The sequence below is a fragment of the Mesoplodon mirus genome (assembly GCF_964341445.2).
Source record: "Mesoplodon mirus genome assembly, chromosome: 5".
In the NCBI taxonomy this organism is placed as follows: Eukaryota; Metazoa; Chordata; class Mammalia; order Artiodactyla; family Ziphiidae; genus Mesoplodon; species Mesoplodon mirus.
Window position 1 is genome coordinate 74,057,735 of NC_138980.1, and position 27,529 is coordinate 74,085,263.

Here is a 27,529-nt window from a genome sequence, read left to right on the forward strand (position 1 = left end):
CAAAAGTATGTTGATAGAAGCTACCTGGTTTTTTTATTTAATGGAAAATATTTCATCTTTTGCTATTCAGATGACTATTAATTTTTAATTCATGACAAATAACACTCAGAAAATATTCTTTTATTCTTTGCAAAAGTATGAGTTTACTAAAGCTAGATGTTGAATTTTATCAAATAATGGTCAGTGTTAGGTGTCTATCAGAATTTTTCCCCTTTGGCTTTATTATGGTGATGATTTGTAAACAGTTATCTTCTGAAATATTCTAGCATTCTTGGGATAAAGACACCTTGGTTATTATGTATGTTTATTTTAATAGATGACTGGAATTGATTTGTTCTTAATTTATGAATTCCTGGATGTGTCCTCTGAGATTGGTCTGCTGTTTTTTTCTCATGGTACCTTTGTTGATATCATGCTAGTTTGGCTAATAATGGTGATTTTAGTTTTTCAAAGCTAATTAGGATGACTGAATATTGTCAGTCAGTGGACAAGAAGCAGGTGGCTGGAGTGGTGGCTCTGCTGCTTGGCCCTTTCATCCATGGACTGGGTGAGGGTCTGGACCAGACTTTCTCAACCAGCATTCTTTCTGTGAACCACAGAACATAAAAAATGGTAAGTAACCTTTTTTCAATTGTCTCAAGGATAGTAGTAACTAGTATCATATTAGATATACAGAAATTGATTATATATACAGTGGATAGTGTATTAGTTTTCTATTGCTGCTGTAACAAGCACAAACTCAGCAGCTTAAAACAAGTATTATTCGCTTATGTAATTCTGAAGGCTAAAAGTCTGAAAATCAGTATAAAAGTCAAGGTGTCAGCAGGGCTGGTTCCTTTTGGAGGCTCTGAGGGACGAGTCTGTTTCTTTGCCTTTTTCAGCTTCTAGTGGTTGCCAAGTGGTTCTCGGCTCCTGGTGATTGTGCCACATGACTGACAGACTGACTCTGAAAGTCTAATTCAAAAGTGCATCACTTGGTAGCATTCTGTGTGGAATGCTTGTGAAAGGCTTCAAGTTGTCAGCTGGCAATTCCAGGGAAAGGGTATGATTAGGCTCTTATTAGAAACAACATCTGGAATGAAAATGAGGCCTGCTTTTCCAGGTCTGCTTGGATCCCACAGGGAGCCAGTCTTGACACTGAGCGAGCTCCGCTTCCCTTCCACACCAGAGTTGCATACTTGGAGAGCAATGGGGATTCATGGTAAGGCCAAACTGATAAATAGCACAGACAGATGGGAAAGTTACAGACTCCTTCATGAATGCAGGTCAGGTCCCAAGTGAAGAGAGGCCTTGCTCTTGGGCAGAGCTTTCCAAACGTGGATGTGCACAGTGGGGAACTTCCTGCCTCTAGAAAGAGCCCAGGTTTGGATGACTACCTAGTAGGGATATGTGGGGAGGGAAGACAGTGGGTATTGAATTAGATAATTAAGGTTCTTTTCAAACCCTGAAGCCCCCATTCGACTACTTCAAATTTTAGTTGGGGAAACTGAGGCCCTGAGAGGGAGAGGTCACTTGCCCAGATTTATAAAGTTAAGATAAGAGCAGAGCCAAATATTAATATTCAGTCATTTCTGTCATCTTCAGATATTAATACTGATAACGCAGTTTTTTAAACCATATCCAAAGAAATAAATTTACAGGTAACACTTAACACTGACTTTTTAAATGCCCAAGCCATAAAGTATCCAGGCAGGGAACTGCTTCTCACCAATGCTTTGAGAAGTGAAAGGTGAGTAAGAAGCTTCAGATCCCATAGACTCCTTCATCAGTGCTAGGAAGGGAAGCAGGGAAGCTGAGTCCAACTGTGCTGCTGTTGAGCCCCACAGGCCTGTCAGAGGCTGCCTGGAGGGGGATGAAGTTCAGGGAATCAGTCCAAATTCCATGTGAAACAATTTTAATGATTTTCAAACCTCTCAGACATTAAAAACCCTAGACACAAGGCTCATTTGAAAGAACATATTTTCATATTGACTCAATACCAGAAATAAGCAGTTGGCTGAGGACCCATGTTTCTAAGGCATATACATCTTGAATGTTTTTAATGAACATTAGATCCTAGGGAACTAATATTGCATTTCACGATCTCTGAGCACTGATCAATGTTCTTCTTAATCCTGTAGAATTTCTCCACATATTCAGAACGCCCTAAGAGCTCCACAAAATCTTCATCATGAGTGATCACCAGAAGCTGGAAGTTACGCTGCTGTGAGCGACTTTTTATTATCCTGAAACAATATATTTATAACATTTTATTACTAAAGAACATACATAACCCTTTCTTTTATTTGAAAAAAGCACTGAGAACCTTGCCAGACACATAAATGTATGCTGTGTGTGATGACCAGGTTTTTCCTGTGCTGTGTGAGTATCAGGGAGGACCTCTGATAGCCCTGCAGGAAGTGGCGGTGGGGAGGGTGGTGGTGGTGGATCCAGGCCTTCAGCCCAGCCAGGTAGCAGTCCCATCTCCTCTCCAGACAGTGGGGATGCATGACTCTTCACTCAGGTCTGGCTTAGAGACTGGTGAGAATACATGATCTAGTTTATTCTTAAAGCAGGTGGAAATGTTTAATTGAGTTTTCCTTAATATCTGTGCTGCTCCACTTTAGGGGTCTGATTCTTCCTTTGCCTGGGGTTTTCTTGACCTGATACTAGTTTTCTCTGGAAGAAAATTACATTAAAAAAAAAAAAAAAAGACAAGACAGACTACAGGCAAGGGGAATAACACTGTGAGCCCCACTGCCTTCTTAGGAGCTGGGTCTACTTAGAATTCTGCCACCACCAGTCACTGGATGCATCACTGGTATGACACACAGGGGGCCTGAGTGGGTGTACCGAGAACATTTTTGCTCGTTATCTATGTGCTGAGGTAATTAGTTACACATCTGGGACTGGAAAGACTTTTTCTTTTACCTAACCACTTATTTATCCCTTGCCTGGAGCTGGATGCACTTAGGTTTCAAAAGCACCAGCCCTTACTTGTTGGTCACACGGGACTACTGAGAGATGGCTGGAGAAAGGTGGCTCTGTGGCTGCTCAAGTCTCCTTCTGGCTCCATCCCGGTTATCACACAGGAAATGTTTTCTCTGCTAGGAGGAGTCTGTCTGGAGCAAGAAGTACCCAAAATAGCTTCTCTACCTCGCGGAAAGTGCCTTTCCTCTGCCAGCACAGCCCATAAGCAAGGGCTGCCTATCCCTAGAGCGTGCACCCACCACAGGTGAACTATGGTAAAAAGTGTATGCAGTTTTACCCTCTGGATTCTACTTCACCACTAATACACTTTTTGAGTAAGCACTGTCATTCCTCATAGATGCTGACACATGTGAGAAGCTGGGGAAATAGTCTAAAACCCACTGTCACTACCGTTACCACCTAGAAAGGCTTTAGCAGGGAATGCTAACTCCTGTACAGGACATGTGGGCCCCTCTGGTGGGTTTACAGGAAAACCAAACAAAGCCAGGAGACCCTCACCATGGGTTTCCCTATGAACACTCTTAGGGAGATGCAGGATGTGTCTGGGGTGGCTGTTCACCATGTAGTTCTTTTTTTAAGCATCTGAAGAATTACGATCCAGGTAAAGCCTAAGGTCTGGCAAAACCAGTTTCCTCAAGGAAGACACATCTGCAGAGGATTTTCATCATAGAATTCTCTTAACCTTACTTTAAAAACTATCATAACTTGGCCCCAAATTTGAGATACTTACTCAACCAGAGCATGTGCAAGAGATTCAATGTTTTCTCGGTCAAGATTTGTCGTTGGCTCATCCAAAGCAAGGATGCCACAGTTTAAGCAGAATGTTTCAGCCAGGGCTAGGCGAATGATGAGTGAGGCTAATACCTGGAACAAAAGCACCAGAGCTTAGCTGCACTGCACATTTTTCTCATTCACCTTAGAAAAGCAGGCAGACCTGGCATAATGTCTTTAGAAGGGAAAGGTGGGGCAATGTCACAGGATCACTGACCTTAGGTAAATCACTGCTCTTTTGTTTGGGAGAGCCTGGCACTGTGACCAAACGCTCATGCCATTCCAGAAGGTGAACTATCATTTGCATTATCTCATCCTGTCATTTGCAATGAAATACAATGCTAAAAGCAGTGCTGACCCTGCACAAACACCTCCCATCAGCTACAACAAAACTTCAAATTACAGACTTGAATCAGAAATGCATTAACATTTATCTGTAACTAGTAATTTTAATAATGCTATAAGATTAACAACCTTAAAAATTCATGACCTGGCTATTTTCCTGATAATGAGATTTGTTAGAAAACTTAGACATAACACATTTTCCAGACACCTTTTCTCTCAGAGACATCTTTAAATCTCTATGTTCTGTGAGATCTATGGCTCCCAAAGAGGCACCACTGCTCTAACCCACACTTAACTGTTTATGTGTATGATTCTGAGGGGGAGAGGGAAAGGAAGGGAGGGGAAAAAGTACCAGGAGTACAGAAGTATGGTTTTATTTAAGCTTGACTGTAGGAAATCCAAGCAACCCAAACTATGAGGCACTTTTGTGGTTAATAGAAGCCTAATACTAAACTAGGCCACCGCTGAAGCCATTTGAGGGTACAAGGGACAAAGAATTAAGAGTGAAGAACTAGTTTAGGAAGTATACACTACTTTCTGTGTGAGCTGTAATGCGCCCCCCTCCACCACCCACCCCGATCTGTGAGTGAAGGAGCATCAGTGAGTGAGTTAGTGATTTCAGAGCAGTTTACAGCTTTGCTCTGACGCTGGCCCTCTGCGGATGGGCACTTCTCTCCTGCTGCCACCTGCACCATGACCGGCTCAGAGTGGGGTATGACTGGAGCTCCTGGCCCACCTCTACCAAACCATTTGTCTATTCTGTCACCCAACACCAGGGAAGCAATTACTGCTAATTAATTTTTATAATTTGGAGTAGCTATAAGAAATCTGCTTTTGTTCAGAAAGTATGTTTAATCCAAACGGACATGTTTCAAACTATTTTCTCATTCATAATTACCACAAAAAATCATCAATGCAAGTAGGGGATACTGACTGTAGATCACAAATTTGTCATTTTTGCAGACTATGATTAAGATAATAATCTGCAGATGCCTTATTAATTGGTATCAGCTGTCCGGGTTGATGACAAAATGCATACATGCATAGAGTGTCTTTAAGCAAAAATTGCAAACCTTTTATGCAAGTAACTCTGATAATGTGAGCATCCGTTTCTGGAACTATAAAATTTTGTTAAGAAAATCAGGGGTCCAGAGATGTTATCAAGTATAATGTTCTGCTTCTAATCTGAAAGGAGGAAGCTCAAAAACCTTTTGAACATCTTTTACAAGCCAGTGCAGTGAAAGAACCCAGCCTCGTACCCCAAGGATGCAGGTCCCACTTTCCCAACTCTTTGAAACTTTATTTCTCTGTGCTCTGTATATCCAACCCAGGCTATCCTCCCAGAGCTTCCCATAGAGCTAGATGGTCTGGCCCAGCACTGAGTCCCTGTGTGTGTGGTGGTGGGGACAGAGGCACCTGTGGGTATCAAAGCCTTTGACCCTGGCAGACCCTTCTTTTAGATGGTCCTCAGGCCCAAAGGCTAGGCTGGGAGTGGTGGTGAGGACTCAGTCCTATGATGAGGCTACCTTCTCAATTAGACTCTTACTTACTGTAATGCCTCATCTGGCTCAATCTAGGATCTGGTTTGCTAATACTGTATGTCACTGATTCTAAAACATACCCTTCCCCCACCCTTTGACTTCTCTGAGGATGCATCTTACAATTACAATTGAATTTTTTCTTTCTTGGTGTCACATAAAATAGTGGTGTGTCTATAACTGATAACCCAGTAACCTTATTCTCATAAGGAGTGCTGTGGAACAATGAATGGTCCTCAACTTCTTGGTTTACATTTAGGCTATCCTGAGAGACTGTTTCAGGCCCCTCTTCTAAAAGCCTACTTTACATAATGTTGCAGGAAATGCTGGTTAGGATTGAGAGAGTGTAATGAGAGTGACTGAGCCTGATTCACTTTACATGGCAGCAAGGACTGCTATAAGGAGCTTCCTACCGTTCAAGGGCAACTTTGGGTGCTTCCACTGCACTGACAATGATTCCTCTTTGTCAATTCTCTGTGTACAGGTGGTTCCCTAGGCTCTTGAGATACCTGCCTTTTGTCCGGCACTGCATCGTCCTCGCATATCCAAGGGCGTGTCTCCCTTTAGCATCACCACTCGGTAGTTGTAATTCCGCCTTTTATCAGAAGCTGATACATTTTCATCGGCATCAGATCGAATTTCTATGTATTCAATATCTGACACAGAAAGAAGAAGATTTTAGGGGAACCTACACTCTGCAGCCTTTTGTCACTTGCAAACCTTATCAAAGTGAGTTACAAGCAACGTGTGAGGCTGACATTACCAGAGGAAAACACTGGCTGGTTTGGAAACTCTTTCTCTGGTGATAAAGATTCCTGGCCAGAAGCAACCAGATACCCCAACCCTCAGTCTCAGAGGTGCCTTTTTCTTAGTTCCCCTATTAAGAGTTTCCTCCTAATGGTTTTCTTCTTATCACATTTTTGGCTTATCCCTATCTGCACTTCGACAGAACCTATTACATCATCAACTAAATATAATGTGCACCATGGCCAAACCTGTAAGTCCTGTCAGGCTTTGGAATAGAAAACTTTGCATTTTTTTCTTGCTAAGAATTCTAAGATAAGAATTCTTAGAAAATCGGAAAGAGATGTTCAGAGAGAGGCCCAGAGGTAATACTGGCATGATGAGCAGTCTTATGAGGCAAGAGTTGGATATAGGGCTTTAGAAAGAGCATTCATGATACACCATGTTAATTACCTTGTCCACGATAGGTACTTCGCCAAAGGTCACGAATAATTTTGTTGATTTCTTCCATTTTCATACTGTGAAATTTCATTATTGCTCTGGAAAAAGCCATTGATACTTTAAAGATAACATTATAACAATAAATTTAACAGTATATATTTAAAAATATGCAATGTATTAATAATGTATATAATAAGTAATATCATGAGATAAAATCCCCAATATTCTCAATGATAAAAGTAGAATATAGTAAGAGCTAGAAAAAATAAACAGAACCAAAACCTTGCTATTGGCTAGTATGGCAAACTCTCAGGCATATATAATTCTAGCACTCTGGAGTCCTTATCCTTCTCTATTTTCACTCTCTATGATATGACAAACACTCCCTTAAATGCTCAAATACTGTGAAAACTTCTGAAACAATTTTTTAGGAGACATTTCTTAGGCTTAATGGAAGGACTGTTTCTACTGATACCAACTGGTTATAGGAAGCCCTGCTGAACAGATGACAGTGAGTTAAAGAGGGGACAGGAGGTGTACAGGGTCCCTTAGTCTATGGGAAAATAGGTGAATCTCTGGAATTGCTGCCCTTTTTCTCTTCTATTATTATTAAGGTTGACCAAAGCCAACCTCTTAAGCTGCTTTTATTTCTCAGATCTGTAAGCTTTTTACCAACCAGAAGTGTTGGTTCAGAGAGGGTGATAAAGAGGCTTAAGCTGAGCTGAGCCTCAAAACTTTTATTTTCCCTTCCTAGTTGAAGATTCAGAAACCCTAACTCCAAATATGTGCATTAACTTTCTTTGACCATGGCACCCCTCTGCCCCCACAACACTCTTAAAATACTAGTAGTTTCGAAACACTAAAAAGAAGAAAAGAAATGTCTGTAAAAACAAAAGTAGCCTGTCAAAATCTAACACTGTTCTTACTAGAGTCACCTTTCGTCAAAAAGCCCTTAGGTTATTTGGAATTGGGTTTATGAATTAATAAATGTTGCACCAGTCACAAAAAGGCAAACATCACTGCCATTACCATACAAAGGATGTGAGGTGGACATACTTCCATTTACAAGTCTCTTAACTGATATATACAAAAAAAGAAACTGAATGTAATGCTACTGCCTCTGCAGAATCATTTCATGACCTTCCGGTTTACCAGCAAAAGAGAAAGAAATGACTCAACATAAATACATTTTAAATATCAGATGAAGGATTGTGAAGTAATAAAAACCAGAAAAAACCATATTCTGCTTGTTGATGAGAATGCAACAAGTCTCCATTTTCTATTTTATGCATCTATCTCAGTCTCAGATTTTATACTTCTGTCAAAAAGACAGACACAACTTCTAAGTATTTGTTTAAAAAAAACAAACCTCAGAGAATGTTCTTGAGACCAATCATGTAATGCTTAGCTTTATACATTACGATCTTGATTTTTCAAATGACTTTTCAAAAATGTCATCTTTCCATTCAAGTTAAAAATCTTCCATAATCAACATAAATAAGCACTCTCAATGTGGAGAACAAGCTCCAGGTGGGGCACAGATGTCCCAGGTGCACACACATAGCCTACACCACAGCTCCCTGGTACAACAGAGGTGGTATGTCCTCGCCCATGGGTAGGTCTGCTGAGAGACAACAATGCAGGAAAAAGCTCTAGTCCTTAGAGGGATCCAGACTCACCAACGATCATGGCAGACAGAGTGGATGCCCACTACTTTTGGCTGGACCATTCACTTATCTTTGTATCTTATCTCTCTGCTAATATGGAGCTTACAACCCCACTGTGCAATGATTACAGTAACTGCATTAATCTACTTGAAGGAATAACAATGATAAGTGGCTACTAGTGATGAGCATTTACCTTATGTAAGGTACAATTATGCTAAATAATCATATTTTATCTCATTTAATCCTTACTACAATACTGAGAGTTAGATTTGGTTATCTCCATTTTACCATTAAGAAAACTGAGATTCTCTAACAGTGAATTTTCTAAAAAAGAAATAAATCAATCCTGTTTACAATAGCATCAAAAACAATAAAGTACTTAGGAATAAATTTAACTAAGGAGGTGAAAGATCTCTACTATGAAAACTACAAGACCCTGATGAAAGAAAATGAAGGCAGAAATAAACAGAAAGGCGGGAATTCCCTGGCACTCCAGTGGTTAGGACTCTGTGCTTTCACTGCTGAGGGCATGGGTTCGATCCCTGGTCAGGGAACTAAGATCCCACAAGACACACAGCAGGGCCAAAAAATAAAAAAAAAATTAAAAAAGGAAATGTATCTCATGTTCATGGATTATAAGAATTAATATTGTTAAAATGTCAATACTACCCAAAGCCATCGATAGATACAATGCAATCCATATCAAGATTCCAAGGCATTTTTTACAGAAATAGAAAAAAAAAAACTCCTAAAACTCATATGGAACCATGAAAGACCCCAAATAGCCAAACAAACACTGAGAAAGAACAACAAAGCAGGAGGTATCACACTTCCTGATTCCAAGCTATACCATAAAGCTATAGTAATTAAAACAGTACGGTACTCCCACACACCTATGGACAATCTATGACAAAGGAGGCAAGAACATACAATGGAGAAAAGACAGTCTCTTCAATAAGTGGTGCTGGGAAAACTGGACAGCTACATGTGAAAGAATGAAATTAGAACATTCTCTAACACCATATACAAAAATAAGCTCAAAATGGATCAAAGGCCTAAATGCAAGACCAGATACTATAAAACTTCTAGAGGAAAAACACAGGCAGAACACTCTCTGAAATAAATCACAGGGCTTCCCTGGTGGCGCAGTTGTTAAGAATCCGCCTGCCAGTGCAGGGGACGTGGGTTCAATCCCTGATCCAGGAAGATCCTACATGCCACAGAGCAACTCCTGTGCACCACAACTACTGAGCCTGTGCTCTAGAGCCCACGTGCCACAACTACTGAACCTGCATGCCACAACTACTGAAGCCCATGCACCTACAGCCCATGCTGCGCAACAAGAGAAGCCACCGCAATGAAGAGTAGCCCCCGCTCACCGCAACTAGAGAAAGCCCGCATGCAGCAATGAAGACCCAACGTAGCCAAAATTAAAATAAATTAAAAAAAATAAAACAAAACACCAAACTCATAGAAAAAGAGACTGATCTGTGATTACCAGAGGTGGGGGCATGGGGAGATGGGGAAATTGGATGAAGGTGGTCAAAAGGTACAAACTTCCACTTATAAGATAAATATGTACTAGGAATGTAATGTACAACATGATGACTGTACTTAACACTGCTGTATGACATGTAAGAAAGTTGTGAAGAAAGTAGATCCTAAGAGTTCTCATCACAAGGAAAAAAATTGTTTTTCCTTTCTTTTTATTTTTTCTATAGATGATGGATTTTAACTAAACCTACTATAGTAATCATTTCATAATATGTGTATATCAAACCATCACTCTGTATACCTTAAACTTATACTGTGATGTATGTTAATTATTTCTCAGTAAAATAAAACAAGGAGGGGGGAGAAAACTGAGATTTAATCAAGTTAGTAATGTGCTCAAGATCAGAGAAAAATAGGATATTAACAGCCCTTGAATATAATTAAAATTAAAAAGGCAGTCAAAATGCCATCTTTAAAGTCATCAGGCTCAGACGGTTTTATAAGTGAATGTTATCAATTCTTCAAGGTGCAGCTAGCTCCCAAGTATATAAAGTATTACACAGCAAGGAGAAACATAAGTAAAAAGAGAGAAAAAAAAAGTATAGGCCTATTTTGCTTATGAATATAGATAAAAACATTCTAAATAAAATCAAATTTAGGACTGAAGGTGTTAAAAACAATGTATCATGACCAAATAGTGTTTATCCCAAGAAACCAAGAACAGTACAACAGGAAAAAAAAATAATTTACTGCATTAAGAGATTAAAAGAAAAAAATTATCTCAATAGGTGTCAAAAAGTATGTTATAATACTGAGTTTTGATAAAACTCCTCAATAAGAGAAAAACAGAAAATTTTCTTAATTAGACAAAATGACTATTAGATAGCCACATCAAGCATCAAAATTTAATGTTAAAATATACAAAAGTGTTCCTCCTAAAGCTAAGAACAAAAGATACCTCTTATTATTGCTACTCTAAAATAATGTCCTGGAGATGCCTAACAATTGAGCAAGACAATAAAAAGAAATGAAGACTAAATGAGGGGAACAAAAACAGCAACTTGTCATTGTTTCTGCAGATGATATAACTGTACACTCAGAAAACCTAAGAAATCAACTGAAAAACTATTAAGACTAATAAGGTGGTCAGAAATAAAATAAACATACATTACCTAGTAGCAAAATCCAATAGGAAACATAATAGAAAATAGGATCCTATTCATGGTGGCAGTAAAAACTATGAAATACCAAGGAATAAATCTAACAAAAAGGTACAGGCTCTAGATGAAAAGCTATAAAACTTTACAATAGGACAACAAACAAACAAACAACACCCTGAATAAATATGAGAGACATACTATAGCGGTCCAAAATGGGAGATTCAATATTGAAAAGGTGTCCATTTCCCCCCAAGTAATCCATAAATTAAATGCAATCCAAACAAAACTCCCAACAAGATTAAATAATATTTTTAAATGAAACCCACAAGGTGACTCTAAAGTTCATATTTGAGAGATAATGCAAATGAATAAAATCATAGTACTGGGACAGGAATAAAAACTAAATAAATACACACAGAACTTTAGTGTTTATAACTGACATTTCAAATCAATGGGACAGGTTTTAATAGTGTTGGAAAGAGGAAAAAATTAAAATTATATCACTATCCTTTATCAAACTTCAAATAAAATTCATATAAATTAAAAGATTAAAAATAAATGAGACTATTAAAAGAAAACATTTTTGTAACCGTAGGATTGGGAAGGCCCTTGTAATTGAGAAGTCATAAATAAAAAGACTAAAGATCTGTCTACCTAAAAATTAAGTCACAAATAACATCATAAAGTTAATGGACAAATAACAAACTGGGAATAACTCCTTGATATGTATGTGAAAAGGATTAATATCTAGAATCTATTTTTAAAAATGATACAAATCACTTAGGAAAAGACAACCTAATAGAAAAATTGGCAAAGAGATGTGAATAGGCAATTCTTGGAGAAGAAATACAAACAGCCAACATATGAAAAGACATTTAAATTTAAGCTCACTATTAAACAGGGAAATATAAATTAAAGTGAGAGCATTTTTGGTGTAACAGACTGTGAAAAATTAAAAAGGTTGATAGTATGAAAAGCAGACAAAGAAATGGGTACTTTCATACATTACTGGTAGAAACATAAACTTTGTGCTTTTGGAAGGCAATGTGGCACTAACAAGTAAAAAATATACATACCCTCTGACCCAGTAATTCTATTTCTAGGAAGCTATCTTTCTGATATATCTGCACAAGTGTGCAAAGACATACATTGTAGCATTATCTGTAGTAGCAAGCATTTAAAGGCTTCCTAATATGTCTATCAGTGGTTAAATAAAGTAGGTAATATCCATTTTATAGAATATTATGCAGCCATTAAAGATAATGAGTTATTTACATATATGAACATGATTTTCATCACATGGTAAAGTGGAAAAAAAACAACAAAAAACACCTACAGTGTGATACTATTCACACAAAAGATTTGTGTGTACATTCATGCAAAAGCACTGTGAAGGAAATGAAAATATGTCACCAATGTAATACTACTTAAGTGCTGATAAATGTTAGGCATTGTCAAGGAAATGAACTGAAGTCCCAGCTTGAACCATGTTCTGTGATTTGAAGAATAATGGAGTGGAGGAAGCATAAATATCTGTAATACAAGGCTGAATGGGTTAAGTGGCACAAAATATTATGGCATACAAAGGAAGGAAAAAGTTACATGTTTGGGAAGGGCTCTATCAAGGTAACATTCAAAGAACGAGAAACAGCATAGTAAAATGCAAGGTGTCTTAAAGAAACAAAATTATTCAGTTTGGTTAGAATATAGTGAGTAGTGAGAGATGAAATGGGAAAGGCCAGGTGTGGAAGTCTTTCCTAAAATTAGAAGAGAATAGCTACCACCAGCTTTAAAAAAATTAACCTGGTAGAAGTTTAACAGGGGTGGGAGGGATAATGAGATGGGGGAAGTTACCACAGTAATACAGGTAAGAGTTAAGGAGGGCTTGACTTAGGCATGGGCTGTGGAAGAAAAGCAGCTCTGAAACAGAACTGTGCAGGAACCCTGTGGGAGCTGACTGCTGACTGAACTATACAGACCCAAAGATTAACCTAACACACTTTTTAGCACTTGGACTTTACAAGTAACTAACATTTAAGAATGACCTTGAAGGTCCATGACCTCTAGTAAACTATCATTCTGCTGAGGCAAAGATATAAATTTCATGGGCTGGAAACTATTGTGGGTAAGTGGTCATCTGGCTGGTTGCATCAGCACCACCATGTGTCTGGAGTGTGCATGTCATTCAGTTAAATGCATATAGTACTAACTCATATTAAGTGTATGTTTTGTGAAAACTGATTCCCAAAATAAAATGAAAAGGTCTAAGATCTAAGAAAATAGTGATTTATAAATCAATCTTATATTTAAATATTCTTAAGAATCTGAAAGATTTCCTTGAAAATTTCAGTAACAATCTGTTGCATTTTATGAGGACAAATGATGGTTTTAGTGGTATTTATAATTTTGGTGATCCATGAAAGTCTTAGGATGTGATCCTCACAAATGACAAAGGCCTAATATATTTACTGTTTTAAGGGAGGCACAATGAGGCCAAAAGACAGAAAGACAAATACCAGTGAAACTATTCTATATGATACTATAATGGTAGTCACATGTCATTAGATATTTGTCTAAACCCACAGAACGTACAACACCATGAGTGAACTCTAATGTGAACTACAGATTTTGGTGAGTATGATGTGTGAATGTAGGTTCTTCAAATGTACCACTCTGGTAAGGGATGTTGATAGTGGGGTAGGCTATGGTTGGGGTGGGGGGAGGCAGAGATATATGGGAAATCTCTGTACTTTCTGCTCAATTTTGCTGTGAATCTAACACTGCTCCAAAAAATAGTCTATTTAAAAAGGAGAGAAAGGGGTATGCGCTAGTGTAGTATGTAGAGCTGTTTTCATCCATGCCCCTCCTTCCTTCTTCACACAGACACCTCCTTTGAATGCCAAGCTAACTATACTGTCCTTCAGCACCTCTTTGCACTATGGCTTCTGCCCCAGCAATTTCTAGATGATTTTCCTTTGTGTTCTAAGCTAACTGCCTCCACACTTGGACCTGTAATGAAAAGCTTCTGCAAGCCTCGGAGTAATCTACTTTCTAAGTACACATGGGTTCTAGCTTGATGTCACAAATGAAGCACATTAGGCATCCCCAGGACAGTAGTTCAGGGTTTTTGCTGCTGCCCTGCTCTGAGGCCACTTTTAAAATCATCTCAGGACTTAGTCATTAGCAGAGAATTGAATGCCTGAAATAGAGTCATTAGACCAAATGTCATTAGGTCATTAGTCATTAGGTAGACCAAAATCTCACCTGCCAGGAAAAGACCCTTCCAGCTCTTACATCTTTCGTATTTTAGCCATCTCCAGGACTCAAACTACTGAGGAAGCTTAGTTACCATTTTGCAAAATTTGAACTGGATTTCCTCATGTCTCAAGCTATTTCAGTAAATAAAATAATAATTAAAAGGGCCAAATACATGTGTGCCTTCCTAATAAAAAAATTCGTTCAGAAGTAGGATAAAAACAAATTCATGAAGATTACCTAAGCTGGACAAAAGCAGTAGAAAAGATTATACTTACAAAAGACATTTGCCAACAGTATTATCCTCATCTTTGTATATAAAATTGTTCCAAACTATGAGATACACAGGTTGCCAAAAAATTGGCTAAGATCAATTTTGATTGAATACTCTTCTCTACTGTAGTTACCACTGTGAGAATTTCCTGTCTTCCTACATTTAGGTCAGTGGAAGCCCTCTAATATAAAGGAAGTGATATGATGAGTATCACATTCTACTATCACGTTCCAAACTAATAGTGGTTTTTATTACTTAGCACAATTTAAAATCCCTAACTTGCCAAACTTAAGTTGCACATTTAAAAGAAAAATGCCCTCTTTTTCTGGATAAAACCTTTAAGACTATTAAACGAATTTCCTGAAACACTTAAAACTGTTGAATTGCTGTACTTCCTTTAGCCAAACTCTCAAATATCAGCTTTTAAAATTCAGGCAATGGGCCACCCACTATTAACACAGTGCTTGATAAATATTTGGTTAAGAAAACCTGCGAGTGTGAAATGCCACCAGCTATCATTTGGTTTTGTAATCTACTTATTTGATGCTACAGGGGCTGCTGATGTGAAACTGTACCGTATCCAAGACAAGAATGAGAATGGTGGCCATGAGGTGAGTCCTGGTTAAAGCCCTCACCCCCAAGCTCTCCTTGAGTGTAAGAAGCCAGGCTCTGAAAAGACTCAAAGAGAGTTGGCTGCCTTGGATGCAAAACTTACATGTTTCCACTGAGTCTCAGAAGAAATATGACTTAATGTGCAACATTCCACATTTGGGGGAAAATGACAGTGGAACACTTTGGGGATAGGGTAGAACAGTGTACTTTCATATATTCAAAAATCACTTCATTTTAATTGATGTCTTCTTTTAAGGGAGTGGATAAGGGATAATAAATTCTAAATAATGGATGTTTTCCCCCTTCTTATCTAGTGTGTCTCTGACCATTGGCAATGCTTACAATCAGTGATTGTTTTAGATGATTACTAATAACAGATGGTAATCAGCTTTTCTTGAAAATGCACTGCTAATTTCCTGTGTTACCTTAAATAGACAGATGAAGGCAACAATTACAATGACTACGTGCTTCTAAGAGGTGAAACAATATGGGAAATTTTGGACCTTACTTTCTTCTAGGTGAGAAGGCTCACAGTATAAACCTTAAGAAGATTTGCAAGCATAAGCCCATAAACACTCAGTTTTGGAGAAATCGGTACCACTTCTTTTCTTCTCAGTTAGAAGAACCCATCTGATAACCAGATAACAGAACTCAGTAAACAGCCTGACTTTGTTCCTTAGGCAAGCCTAAATTGCTGGAAAGCACCACTGTACCTCCCCACCCCCACAAGCTCCTGGCTGGCCCCATCAAGCTCCCTCACATGCCCTCACTCTGCTCAGTGTGATGCCTCCATGATTAAGGCACTTTTCTCTACTGAAATGCCCTTCCTTCATTATTCATGGCCCAGGTCAAGTATAGGCTATGCAGCACCTACCATGGTCTCCCCTATTGAACAGTTACCACTTTGCAGGAGGGACAGGGTATGATATTTCTGTCTTCCCAGAGTCTGCCAAGAGAAGACAGAACAGGGGTTTTTGAATGAACAGGTGCCTTATTGAGGGAATTCCTCTTGTTCCTGCTGCCAATGGCTCTCAGGGTCTGTAGGGATAGCAGGAGGGCTCCTAGGTATAGTTTTCTATTTAGTTAACACATGAAACCCCAGGTCTGCAGGTCAGTGTACTAAGAGGAAGAGCTACCTTGTAGCAGAATATGTGCACATAAAATTTAAGACAAAACCAACCTACATAATACCTAACTTGGCCCCTCTGTCCCCTCTAGTTAGCACTCCATTTTTCTGCTCCTCTTCACAGCAGAATTTTTTAAAGAATTATCTATACTCACTGTCTCCATTTCTTACCACCCATTCTCTCCTCATCCAACTCTAAGGCTTCAGTTCCAACCATGCCACTGAGACTGCTCCCCAAAGTGATGAACACCCTCCATTTTATCAATTTCAAGGGTCACTTCTTAGTCCTTCATCTCATTTGACCTCTCAATAGCATTAGACTCCGGAAATACTTTCTGTACTTGGTTTTCAAGCTACCACTCCTTTAGAATTTTTCTTCTACTTCATCAGCTACTTTTTCACTGTATTTGTAAACATCGTGAGTTTTGGGACCCTTCCCATTTCTATCCACAGTTATTCCATATGTAATCTCATTCCATGGCTTTAAATACTACAGATATGATGATAATTCCTAAATTTATACATTTCCCCTGAACTCTAGACTCCAGATTATACATCCAACTGCCTGCTTGACATCTCTACTTAGAAGTCTACAGGCACCTCAAACTTAAAGTGTCCGAAACAGAACTCTAGATTTTCCCCTCCCCAATCTTGCCCATTTTAGGGAATGGGAAGTTGCTTTCCCAACATCCTACTGCTCAAGAAAACACATGTAGGATCAATCCTTCTTTCTTTTGCTTTTCCTCCCCTACATTCAATTCAGAAGCAAGGCCTGTCAACTCTATCTCCAAAACAAAAATGGAGTCCATCTACTTTTCTCCATTTCCACTGCTACCATCCTACACCAGTCCACCACTCTCTCCTGGGTGCCCCTATAATCCATTCTCCACATGGCAACAAGTGTGATTTCTTCAAACTATGAATCAGATTACGTTACCTCCCTGCTTCAAACCATCCAGTGACTTCCTATCACACTTAGAATAAAATCAAACTGTTAACCAAGGCTGCAAGGCATGGCATACTCTGGGAACCATCTTCCTCTGACCTTATTCCCCTGCTCACTATATTCCAGCCACGCTTGCCTTCTTCCTATTCCTTGAACACCTCACGTTTGTACTGGTCTTAGGGCCTCTACATCAGCTACTCTCTCCATCTGGAATGCGTGCATCTCAGCTTTGTGCATATCTTGCTTCCTCTCATCAATCAGGTCCTAGCTTAAATGTCACATTCTCAGAAAGATTCTGCCTTAGAAAAGGCCTAAAGTAGCCCCTCAGTTATTCCCATCACCATAGTTAATTTTCATTGTTTATGGATTTATTTCTTAATTTTCTGTTTCTTCATCCCTGTATACTTAGTATACAGTATCTAGAACAGTAGCAAACATGTAAGCACTCAAATCTTAATTGAACAAAATCCTAGTACAAATGACAATATATATTATGCACATACATACATACACACTTTGCTAAGGAGGTATAAAATATATAAAAATAAGTTGACTATTGTGGCTCTAAACCAGGAAGTATGAGTTAATTAACAGTTAGTTAAACTTTCTATATAAATATTGGTATTAGTTTTTTAAAGGTTAAAAAAGGGTGGTGGGGGGGACCATGGTAGCAACACAGCAGAGTGGGAATATAAAGGCCTTAGTTCTGAGATCTAATTTATCTCAACCATTTAGCTGGGTAATCTTGGACAGTCTTCTTAATCTCTCTGATGAATACCTGCCCTTTACAGGTAGATGCCCGATTCAATTAGATTATGGCTAACACATATTAAGTATTGAATTAACATAAGTATCTCCTCTGCAGAGCCCCCACCCTTGAGAAATTTAGTCTTAAAGCATGTTTAAATAGAAACAACAGAAACCTACGTTTTCTTGGTCAAGTTCCTTAGTGCTCTTAAGAAATAGAGAATTTAACAATATACATTAAAGAATGTAACACTGGGACTTCCCCGGTGGCACAGTGGTTAAAACTCTGCGCTCCCAATGCAGGGACCCTGGGTTCGATCCCTGGTCAGGGAACTAGATCCCACATGCATGCCGTAACTAAGAGTCTGCATGCCACAACTAAGGAGCCTGCCTGCCGCAACTAAGACCCAGCACAACCAAATAAATAAATAAAAAATAAAGAATGTAACATGACAAAGAAAGCTGGACTAAATGGCCTGTAAATTTCCCTTTTAATTCTGACTCTATACTGAATGCTATAATGGAATTTAAAAAAAGGTTTCCATTTCATAGATAAGGAAACTGAAGCTCAGGGTATTCAAATAATTTGCTAAAGGTCAACAGTCAGATTCAGATTCAGGTAGTCTCTAGAGGCAATACTTTTAACCATGGATTATGGATTTTTCAGGATTCAAGAAGATGAAATTTATCAACTTTTACACAAACATTTCTTGCTGTTTAAAACTCAGTTCAATTTTTTCATCAAAAACAACTTAAGTGGGCTTCCCTGGTGGTGCAGTGGTTGAGAGTCCGCCTGCCGATGCAGGGGACACGGGTTCATGCCCCAGTCCGGGAAGATCCCACATGCCATGGAGCGGCTGGGCCCGTGAGCCATGGCCGCTGAGCCTGCGCGTCCGGAGCCTGTGCTCCACAACGGGAGAGGCCACAACAGTGAGAGGCCCACATACCGCAAAAAAAAATTAAAAAACAAAACAAAACAAAAAGAAAACAACTTAAGTCATCCTATTCTGTACAGGAGATTTTTACTGATAAAAATTGGTTTTGGGGCCTCCCTGGTGGCGCAGTGGTTGAGAGTCCGCCTGCCGATGCAGGGGATACGGGTTCGTGCCCCAGTCTGGGAGGATCCCATATGCCGCGGAGCGGCTGGGCCCGTGAGCCATGGCCGCTGAGCCTGTGCGTCCGGAGCCTGTGCTCCGCAGGGGGAGAGGCCACAACAGTGAGAGGCCCGCGTACAGCAAAAAAAAAAAAAAAAAAAAAAATTGGTTTTGATTTTTGTCTCTTCAAATAAACTTGCCAGTAAGGACTGGGTTTCCTATTCCTTAGTGCTCAACAAATGTTTGATAAGTTTACCGCACACATAGCATCAGTTGGTAAAGAACTCAAGAAGTAAAAAGGCTTCTAAAGGCATATATGCCTATAGCTGGAAAGACTAAAAGGAATTATGGATTTTTTTTAAAAAAGACAAATGTTATGTATGCATAGTCTACCAGGCAAGGAATTTTTTTGGCTGTGGCACAGCATGTGGGATCTTCATTCCCCAACCAGCGATCGAACCCAAGCCACCTGCAGTGGAAGCGCCAAGTCTTAACCACTGGACCACCAGGGAAGTCCCCGAGGATTCTTTAGTAATGTCTTGCCTATGCTCTTATTTCAAAATATTAAATTTCAACAATTTAAACTGTTGGATCTAAAAATCTAGGAGAGATTTCAATATTTGAAGAGGTTTAAAAAAAAAAAGTTTCCACTTGGTACAGACATACATATCTATGAGCCTTTCTGGACCCAAGGAGCATTGTAATGTTAACTTATTCACTCACAGTGAAAGAGGACAAAAGATGTGTCCCTCCAGAAGTCATTGTAGAAGTCGAACTTAATCCAACAAAAATCTTATTAGTATTTATTTTTGAAAATAATATAATTGGCTCAGTTCCAATGTTCACTTATCTTAAAAGACTATGTACTTTCCAAAATTTGTACATGCCAGAGTTATAGCTAGGTGATTCTGGGGACACCTTTGCTATCATCATTAACTAAAAGAATCCTCATACTGAAAAGGGGGTCTTCCTGTCCTCCTGAGCCTTGTGGTCTGAATGCCACTGCTGAGGCTGGTCTGTTCACTATGCTATTTCCAGAGGAAGCCTTAAAAGAGAAGAGACCCTGTCTGTGTACTTCTCTTAGCACTGAGGAGGATATTTTCCTTTTTAGAAAACAACAGATAAAATCTAAGGTGACTGATAATTGATAATTCTTCTGCTACAAATACCTAGAAATGCTAGACAGATTTATAACAAAAATTGTTTTACATTATAGCTGAGTTTACAAGAAAGAAAGGCAAATCCCTACATGGTAGAAACAAAGATGGAACTAAAAACCAGAACGGTCAATGTGTGATATAATACTGCAGCTGAATTTAGTTATTATTTTCATAACCCAGAGTTTCAGTATTATAACCCAGGACAGAAGATGAGGCATAGGACCCAGTGAGGCAGAAAGAAGTGACTCCCAACATAAAGGCTGAGACTCTTGAACAGCAACCTTCAATAAAAGAGTGGAAAATTAATAATTTGTGAGTTCAAAGTACTGAGCAAATGCCTTACATGGGTTTAAGGTCCTTTGTTATACCACCAGTGTAGTTCAGGAACTCCCAAACTGAAAAATTAACATAAAAACTACACTTAGGCCAGTGTTATCCCAGAGTGCCCAGCAGATACAAAACAAATCTCTGTGTGGAAGGACATCCACACAAAAAGGTCACAGGGCACTTCATAGGAAAAAAAAAAAAAAGCACTACTAAAGATGAGCTTACAATTAAACACTACATGAAACCCAAGAAATACCTCACTAGGGCTAGAATCAGCACACAAAATAGTAGAAAGAGACTTCTAAAAATGTGAAATAAAAAAATGAAAACATGGGGACTTCCCTGGTGGTTAAGAATCCACCTGCCACTGCAAGGGAAATGGTTTCTACCCCTGGTCCGGGAAGATCCCACATGCCGCAGAGCAACTAAGCCTGTGCACCACAACTACTGAGCCTGCACTCTAGAGCCAGCATGCTGTAACTACTGAAGCCCACATGTCTAGAGCCTGTGCTCTGCAACAAGAGAAGCCACTGGCATGAGAAGCCCGCGCACCACAACAAAGAGCAGCCCCCGCTCGCTGCAACTAGAGAAAGCCCTCATGCAGCAACAAAGACCCAACACACCCCCCCCAAAATTAAATAATTAAAAAATATGACAATGTGAAAGAGAATATGAAATATGTATACTTAAAATGAGTAAAGACATACAAGAAGGAATCAAAACACTAAGGAAAAAATACAATATGAAAAAAAGAAAAATTTCTGAAAATGAATAAAATAGAACTTGTAGAATTGAATATACCTTGAAATACTGAAATGAAAAGTAAATTTAAAAAGGACAACTCGGGCTTCCCTTGTGGTGCAGTGGTTGAGAGTCCGCCTGCCGATGCAGGGGACACGGGTTCGTGCCCCGGTCTGGGAAGATCCCACATGCAGTGGAGCAGCTGGGCCCGTAAGCCATGGCCGCTGAGCCTGCGCGTCTGGAGCCTGTGGTCCGCAACGGGAGAGGCCACAACAGTGAGAGGCCCGCATACCGCAAAAAAAAAAAAAAAAAAAAAAAAAAGGACAACTCAATAGGCAGTATAAGCAGCAGCTAAAGAATCTGTGCACTGGAAGGTATTTATGAGGAAGTTACCCAGTGTATTACCAGTATATTCAAGAGGGGTTAAGCAATATGGAAGGAAGAGAATGAGAAGGTTTATTTATGTCTAATGAGAAATGAAGGACAGGATAATAGTAAGAAATGGGGGAAGGATAATCCTTGAAGAGATAATATATGAGAATTTTCTAAAATTAGTGAAAGGTATCAACCCTCAGATCAATAGGCATAATTCCTGAATAGAACTAAAACTAAACCTACATCTAGACACATTCTAAAAAAAAGGCAGAATACTGGAGACAAGGGAAAAATCTTAAAATAACCAGAGAAAAAAGGCAGATTACCTCCAAAGGAATAATTAGAATGATTTCTCAACAGCAACCATGGAGGTCAGGAAAAAATGGAATATTTCCAAAGTACTAAAAGAAAAAAAAACCTTTCAATCTAGAACCTATGCTCAGGTAAACTATCAAGACTGAGAGCAAAGACTTTTCAAAGACTGGAAGAGAATTTACTAATAACAATCCTTCACTGAAAAAAATTATTAAAGGATGTACTTCAAAAAAATAAAAGAGAGAGAGTAACTGAAGCTAAAGAAGGAAGGAGTGGGATTCATAAGAAATTGGTAAACAGGGGCCTCCCTGGTGGCGCAGTGGTTGAGAGTCCGCCTGCCGATGCAGGGGATACGGGTTCGTGCCCCGGTCTGGGAGGATCCCATATGCCGCGGAGCGGCTGGGCCCGTGAGCCATGGCCGCTGGGCCTGCGCATCCGGAGCCTGTGCTCCGCAACGGGAGAGGCCACAACAGTGAGAGGCCCGCATACCGCAAAAAGAAAAAAAAAAAAAAAAAAAAAAAAAAAAGAAATTGGTAAACATATGTGGACTTATCCAAATAAGCACTGACTATGAAACCATAACATTAATTATTACTAATTTGAGATGATATAAAAACAAGGTAAAATGAAAATACCAGACAATAAAAACACAGCAGATAGGAGAAATTAATTAACATTCAAGAAGAAGATAAAGCAAGTCATATTAGAGACATGGTTCTTAAACTCTGATGTGCATCATAATCACCTGGAAGGCCTGTTAAAACACAGCCTGCTGAGCCTTGTCCCTAACATTTCTGAACTAACAGGTCTGGAGTAGAAAGTGAGAATTTTCATTTCTAACAAGTTCCAAGGTGATGCTGGTAATGTTGCTCCAGGACCCCTTTGGGAATCAATACATTTGATTTTTTTAGGTCGAATATGCATGTTAAAAAATTAAAGGTAAATACCCAAATAACTAAAGTATAATATATCATTTACAACCCAAAGAAGGGAAAAAGGAGGAATAAAGAAAAATCATTCAATCAATCCCATAGAAGTCAGGAAAGTAGAAAAAAAAATAGAAATAAATATAACTAAGTAATCAATCACAATGAAATGAACGGACTAAATTCACTAGTTAAAAGACAAAAGATGGGGGCTTCCCTGGTGGCGCAGTGGTTGAGAGTCCGCCTGCCAATGCAGGGGACACGGGTTCGAGCCCCAGCCCGGGAAGATCCCACATACCGCGGAGTGGCTAGGCCCGTGAGCCATGGCCGCTGAGCCTGCGCATCCGGAGCCTGTGCTCCGCAACGGGAGAGGCCACAGCAGTGAGAGGCCTGCGTACCGCAAAAAAAAAAAAAAAAAAAAGACAAAAGAGGGACAGACTGAATAAAAAACAAAATTTTGCTACATGCTGAATATACTGTAAAGTTGTAGCAATTACAACAGTCTTGGTAATGGCACAGAGACAGACAAAGTGACCAATGAAACAATATAAAACCCAGAACCGACCCATGCACACATGGAATTCTGACATGACAGAAGTGACACTGCAGATCATTAGAAAAGGATAGATTTCTCAATAAACAGCCAGGACAACTGGTATCCATAAGAAAAAATGAGATTGGATTCCTACCTCATACTGTACATAAAATTCAATTTAGAATTAAATACTTAAATGTATTTGAATGTGAAAAGCAAAACTTTAAAACTTTTAGCAGAAAATATAGGAATAGGGAAGGATTTCTTAAGACACAAAAGAGCTAACCATAAAAGATTGGTAAATATAACTATCTTACAATCAAATCTGTTTATTAAAAGACACTATAAGAAAGTGAAAAGATAAACAAAAACTTGAGAAGATATTTATAACACATATAACTGAAAAAGAATTAAAATTCAGAAGAGCTAAAAGAACACATGCAAATCAGTAAGACTACCAATAATACATTAAAGATGGGTACAGGGACTTCCCTGGTGGTGCAATGGTTAAGAATCTGCCTGCCAATGCAGGGAACACGGATTTGATCCCTGGTCCGGCTCCCACATGCTGTGGAGCAACTAACCCCGTGCGCCACAACTACTGAGCCTGCACTCTAGAGCCCGCGAGCCACAACTAATGAGCTCGCGCACCACAACTACTGAAGCCCGCACACCCTACAGCCTGCGTGCCACAAGTACTGAAGCCCATGTGCTTAGAGTCCGTGCTCTGAAATAAGAAAAACCACCACAATGAGAAGCCCGCGCACCGCAACGAAGAGTAGCCCCCGCTCTCCACAACTAGAGAAAGCCCGCAGGCAGCAACATAGCCAAAAATAAAACTAAATTTAAAAAAATGGGTACAAAATACAAACATTCCAAAGAAGAAACATGATCAAACAAAAAGAGATGCTCAGCATCATTAGAAATCGGGACTGCAAATGAAGACCACAATGATTTACCATTTAAAACCCATTGGATTGGGGGAGCTTCAAGATGGTGGAAGAGTAAGACGTGGAGATCACCTTCCTCCCCACAAATACATCAGAAATATGTCTACATGTGGAACAACTCCTACAGAACGCTGGGAGAATACCTCAGACCTCCCAAAAGCCAAGAAACTCCCCACGTACCTGGGTAGGGCAAAAAAAAAAAAAAGAAAAAACAGAGACAAAAGAAGAGGGACGGGACCTGCACCAGTGGGAGGGAGCTGTGAAGGAGGAAAGGTTTCCACACACTAGGAAGCCCCTTCGCGGGTGGAGACTGCGGGTGGCAGAGGGGAGAGGCTTCAGAGCCATGGAGGAGAGCGCAGCAACAGGGGTGCAGAGGGCAAAGTGGAGAGATTTCCTCACAGAGGATCGGTGCCAACCAGCACTCACCAGCCCCAAGAGGCTTGTCTGCTCACCTGCCGGGATAGGCAGGGGCTGGGAGCTGAGGCTCGGCTTCAGAGGTCAGATCCCAGGGAGAGGACTGGGGCTGGCGGTGTGAACACAGCCTGAAGGGGGGCTAGTGTGCCACAGCTAGCCGGGAGGGAGTCCGGGAAAAAGTCTGGACCTGCCGAAGAGGCAAGAGACATTTTCTTGCCTCTTTGTTTCCTGGTGAACGAGAAGAGGGGATTAAGAGCTCCGCTTAAAGGAGCTCCAGAGACAGGCGCGAGCCACGGCTACAAGCGCAGACCCCAGAGACGGGCATGAGACACTAAGGCTGCTGCTGCAGCCACCAAGAAGCCTGTGTGCAAGCACAGGTCACTATCCACACCTCCCCTCCCGGAAGCCTGTGCAGCCCGCCACTGCCAAGGTCCTGAGATCAGGGACAACTTCCCCGGGAGAACACACATCGCCTCAGATTGTTGTAACGTCATGCTGGACTCTGCCGCGACAGGCTTGCCCCGCATTCCATACCCCTCCCTCCCCACGGCCTGAGTGAGCCAGAGCCCCCGAATCAGCTGCTCCTTTAACCCTGTCCTGTCTGAGTGAAGAACAGACGCCCTCAGGGGACCTACACGCAGAGGCCGGTCCAAATCCGAAGCTGAACCCCGGGAGCTGTGCGAACAAAGAAGAGAAAGGGAAATTTCTCCCAGCAGCTTCAGGAACAGCAGATTAAATCTCCACAATCAACTTGATGTACCCTGCATCTGTGGAATACCTGAATAGACAATGAATCATCCCAAATTGAGGAGGTGGACTTTGGGAGCACCGATATATATTTTTTTTCCCTTTTTCTCTTTTTGTGAGTGTGTATATGTCTGCTTCTGTGTGTGATTTTGTCTGTATAGCTTTGTTTTTACCATTTGTCCTAGGGTTCTGTCTGTCCTTTTTTTTTTTTTTTTTAAGCACTTGTTATCATTGGTGGATTTGTTTTTTGGTTTGGTTGCTCTCTTCTTTCTTTCTTTTTTTCTCTCTTTTATTCTGAGCCGTGTGGATGACAGGCTCTTGGTGCTCCAGCCAGGCATCAGGGCTGTGCCTCTGAGGTGCAAGAGCCAAGTACAGGACACTGGTCCACAAGAGATCTCCCAGCTCCACATAATATCAAACGGCGAAAATCTCCCAGAGATCTCCATCTCAACGCCAAGACCCAGCTCCACTCAATGACCAGCAAGCTACAGTGCTGGACACCCTATGCCAAACAACTAGCAAGACAGGAACACAACCCCATCCATTAGCAGAGAGGCTGCCTAAAATCATAAAAAGTCAACAGACACCCCAAAACACACCACCAGACATGGACCTGCCCACCAGCAAGACAACATCCAGCCTCATCCACCAGAACACAGGCACTAGTCCCCTCCACCAGGAAGCCTACACAACCCACTGAACCAACCTTAGCCACTGGGGACAGATACCCAAAACAATGGGAACTACGAACCTGCAGCCTGTGAAAAGGAGACCCCAAACACAGTAACTTAAGCAAAATGAGAAGACAGAGAAACACACAGCAGATGAAGGAGCAAGGCAGAAACCCACCAGACCTAACAAATGAATAGGAAATGGGCAGTCTACCTGAAAAAGAACTCAGAGTAATGATAGTAAAGATGATCCAAAATCTTGGTAACAGAATGGAGAAAATACAAGAAACATTTAACAAGGACCTACAAAAACTAAAGAGCAAACAAACAGGGATGAACAACACAATAAATCAAATTTAAAATTCTCTAGAAGGAATCAATAGCAGAATAACTGAGGCAGAAGAACGGATAAGTAACTTGGAAGATAAAATAGTGGAAATAACTACTGCAGAGCAGAATAAAGAAAAAAGAATGAAAAGAATTGAGGACAGTTTCAGAGACCTCTAGGACAACATTAAATGCACCAACATTCGAATTACAGGGGTCCCAGAAGAAGAAGAGCAAAAGAAAGGGACTGAGAAATTATTTGAAGAGATTATAGTTGAAAACTTCCCTAACATGGGAAAGGAAATAGTCAAGTCCAGGAAGTGCACAGTCCCATACAGGATAAATCCAAGGAGAAACACACCAAGACACATATTAATCAAACTATCAAAAATTAAATACAAAGAAAAAATATTAAAAGCAGCAAGGGAAAAACAACTAACACACAAGGGAATCCCCATAAGGTTAAAAGCTGATCTTTCAGCAGAAACTCTGCAAGCCAGAAGGGAGTGGCGGGACATATTTACAGTGATAAAGGAGAAAAACCTACAACCAAGATTACTCTACCCAGCAAGGATCTCATTCAGATTTGACAGAGAAATTAAAACGTTTACAGACAAGTAAAAGCTAAGAGAATTCAGCACCACCAAACCAGCTTTACAACAAACGCTAAAGGAACTTCTCTAGCCAGGAAACATAAGAGAAGGAAAAGACCTACAATAACAAACCCCAAACAATTAAGAAAATGGTAATAGGAACATACATATCGATAATTACCTTAAATGTAAATGGATTAAAGGCTCCAACCAAAAGACATAGACTGGCTGAATGGATACAAAAACAAGACCCGGATATATGCT

General features: G+C 40.0%; 1 protein-coding gene across 1 annotated transcript in view; it reads right to left on the minus strand.

The window, feature by feature from the left end:
• Positions 1–326: 326 nt before the first annotated feature.
• Positions 327–27,529, minus strand: part of RAD50 (RAD50 double strand break repair protein) — a 112,399-nt gene continuing 85,196 nt past the window's right edge. Inside the window, exons 22-25 of the mRNA XM_082623743.1 lie at positions 6,822–6,907; positions 6,138–6,280; positions 3,701–3,834; positions 327–2,225 (exon numbers count right to left, since the gene is read on the minus strand). Of these exons, the coding sequence (XP_082479869.1) occupies positions 2,039–2,225; positions 3,701–3,834; positions 6,138–6,280; positions 6,822–6,907 (550 nt within the window). The 3' untranslated portion in view covers positions 327–2,038. The remainder of the gene's footprint in view (positions 2,226–3,700; positions 3,835–6,137; positions 6,281–6,821; positions 6,908–27,529) is intronic.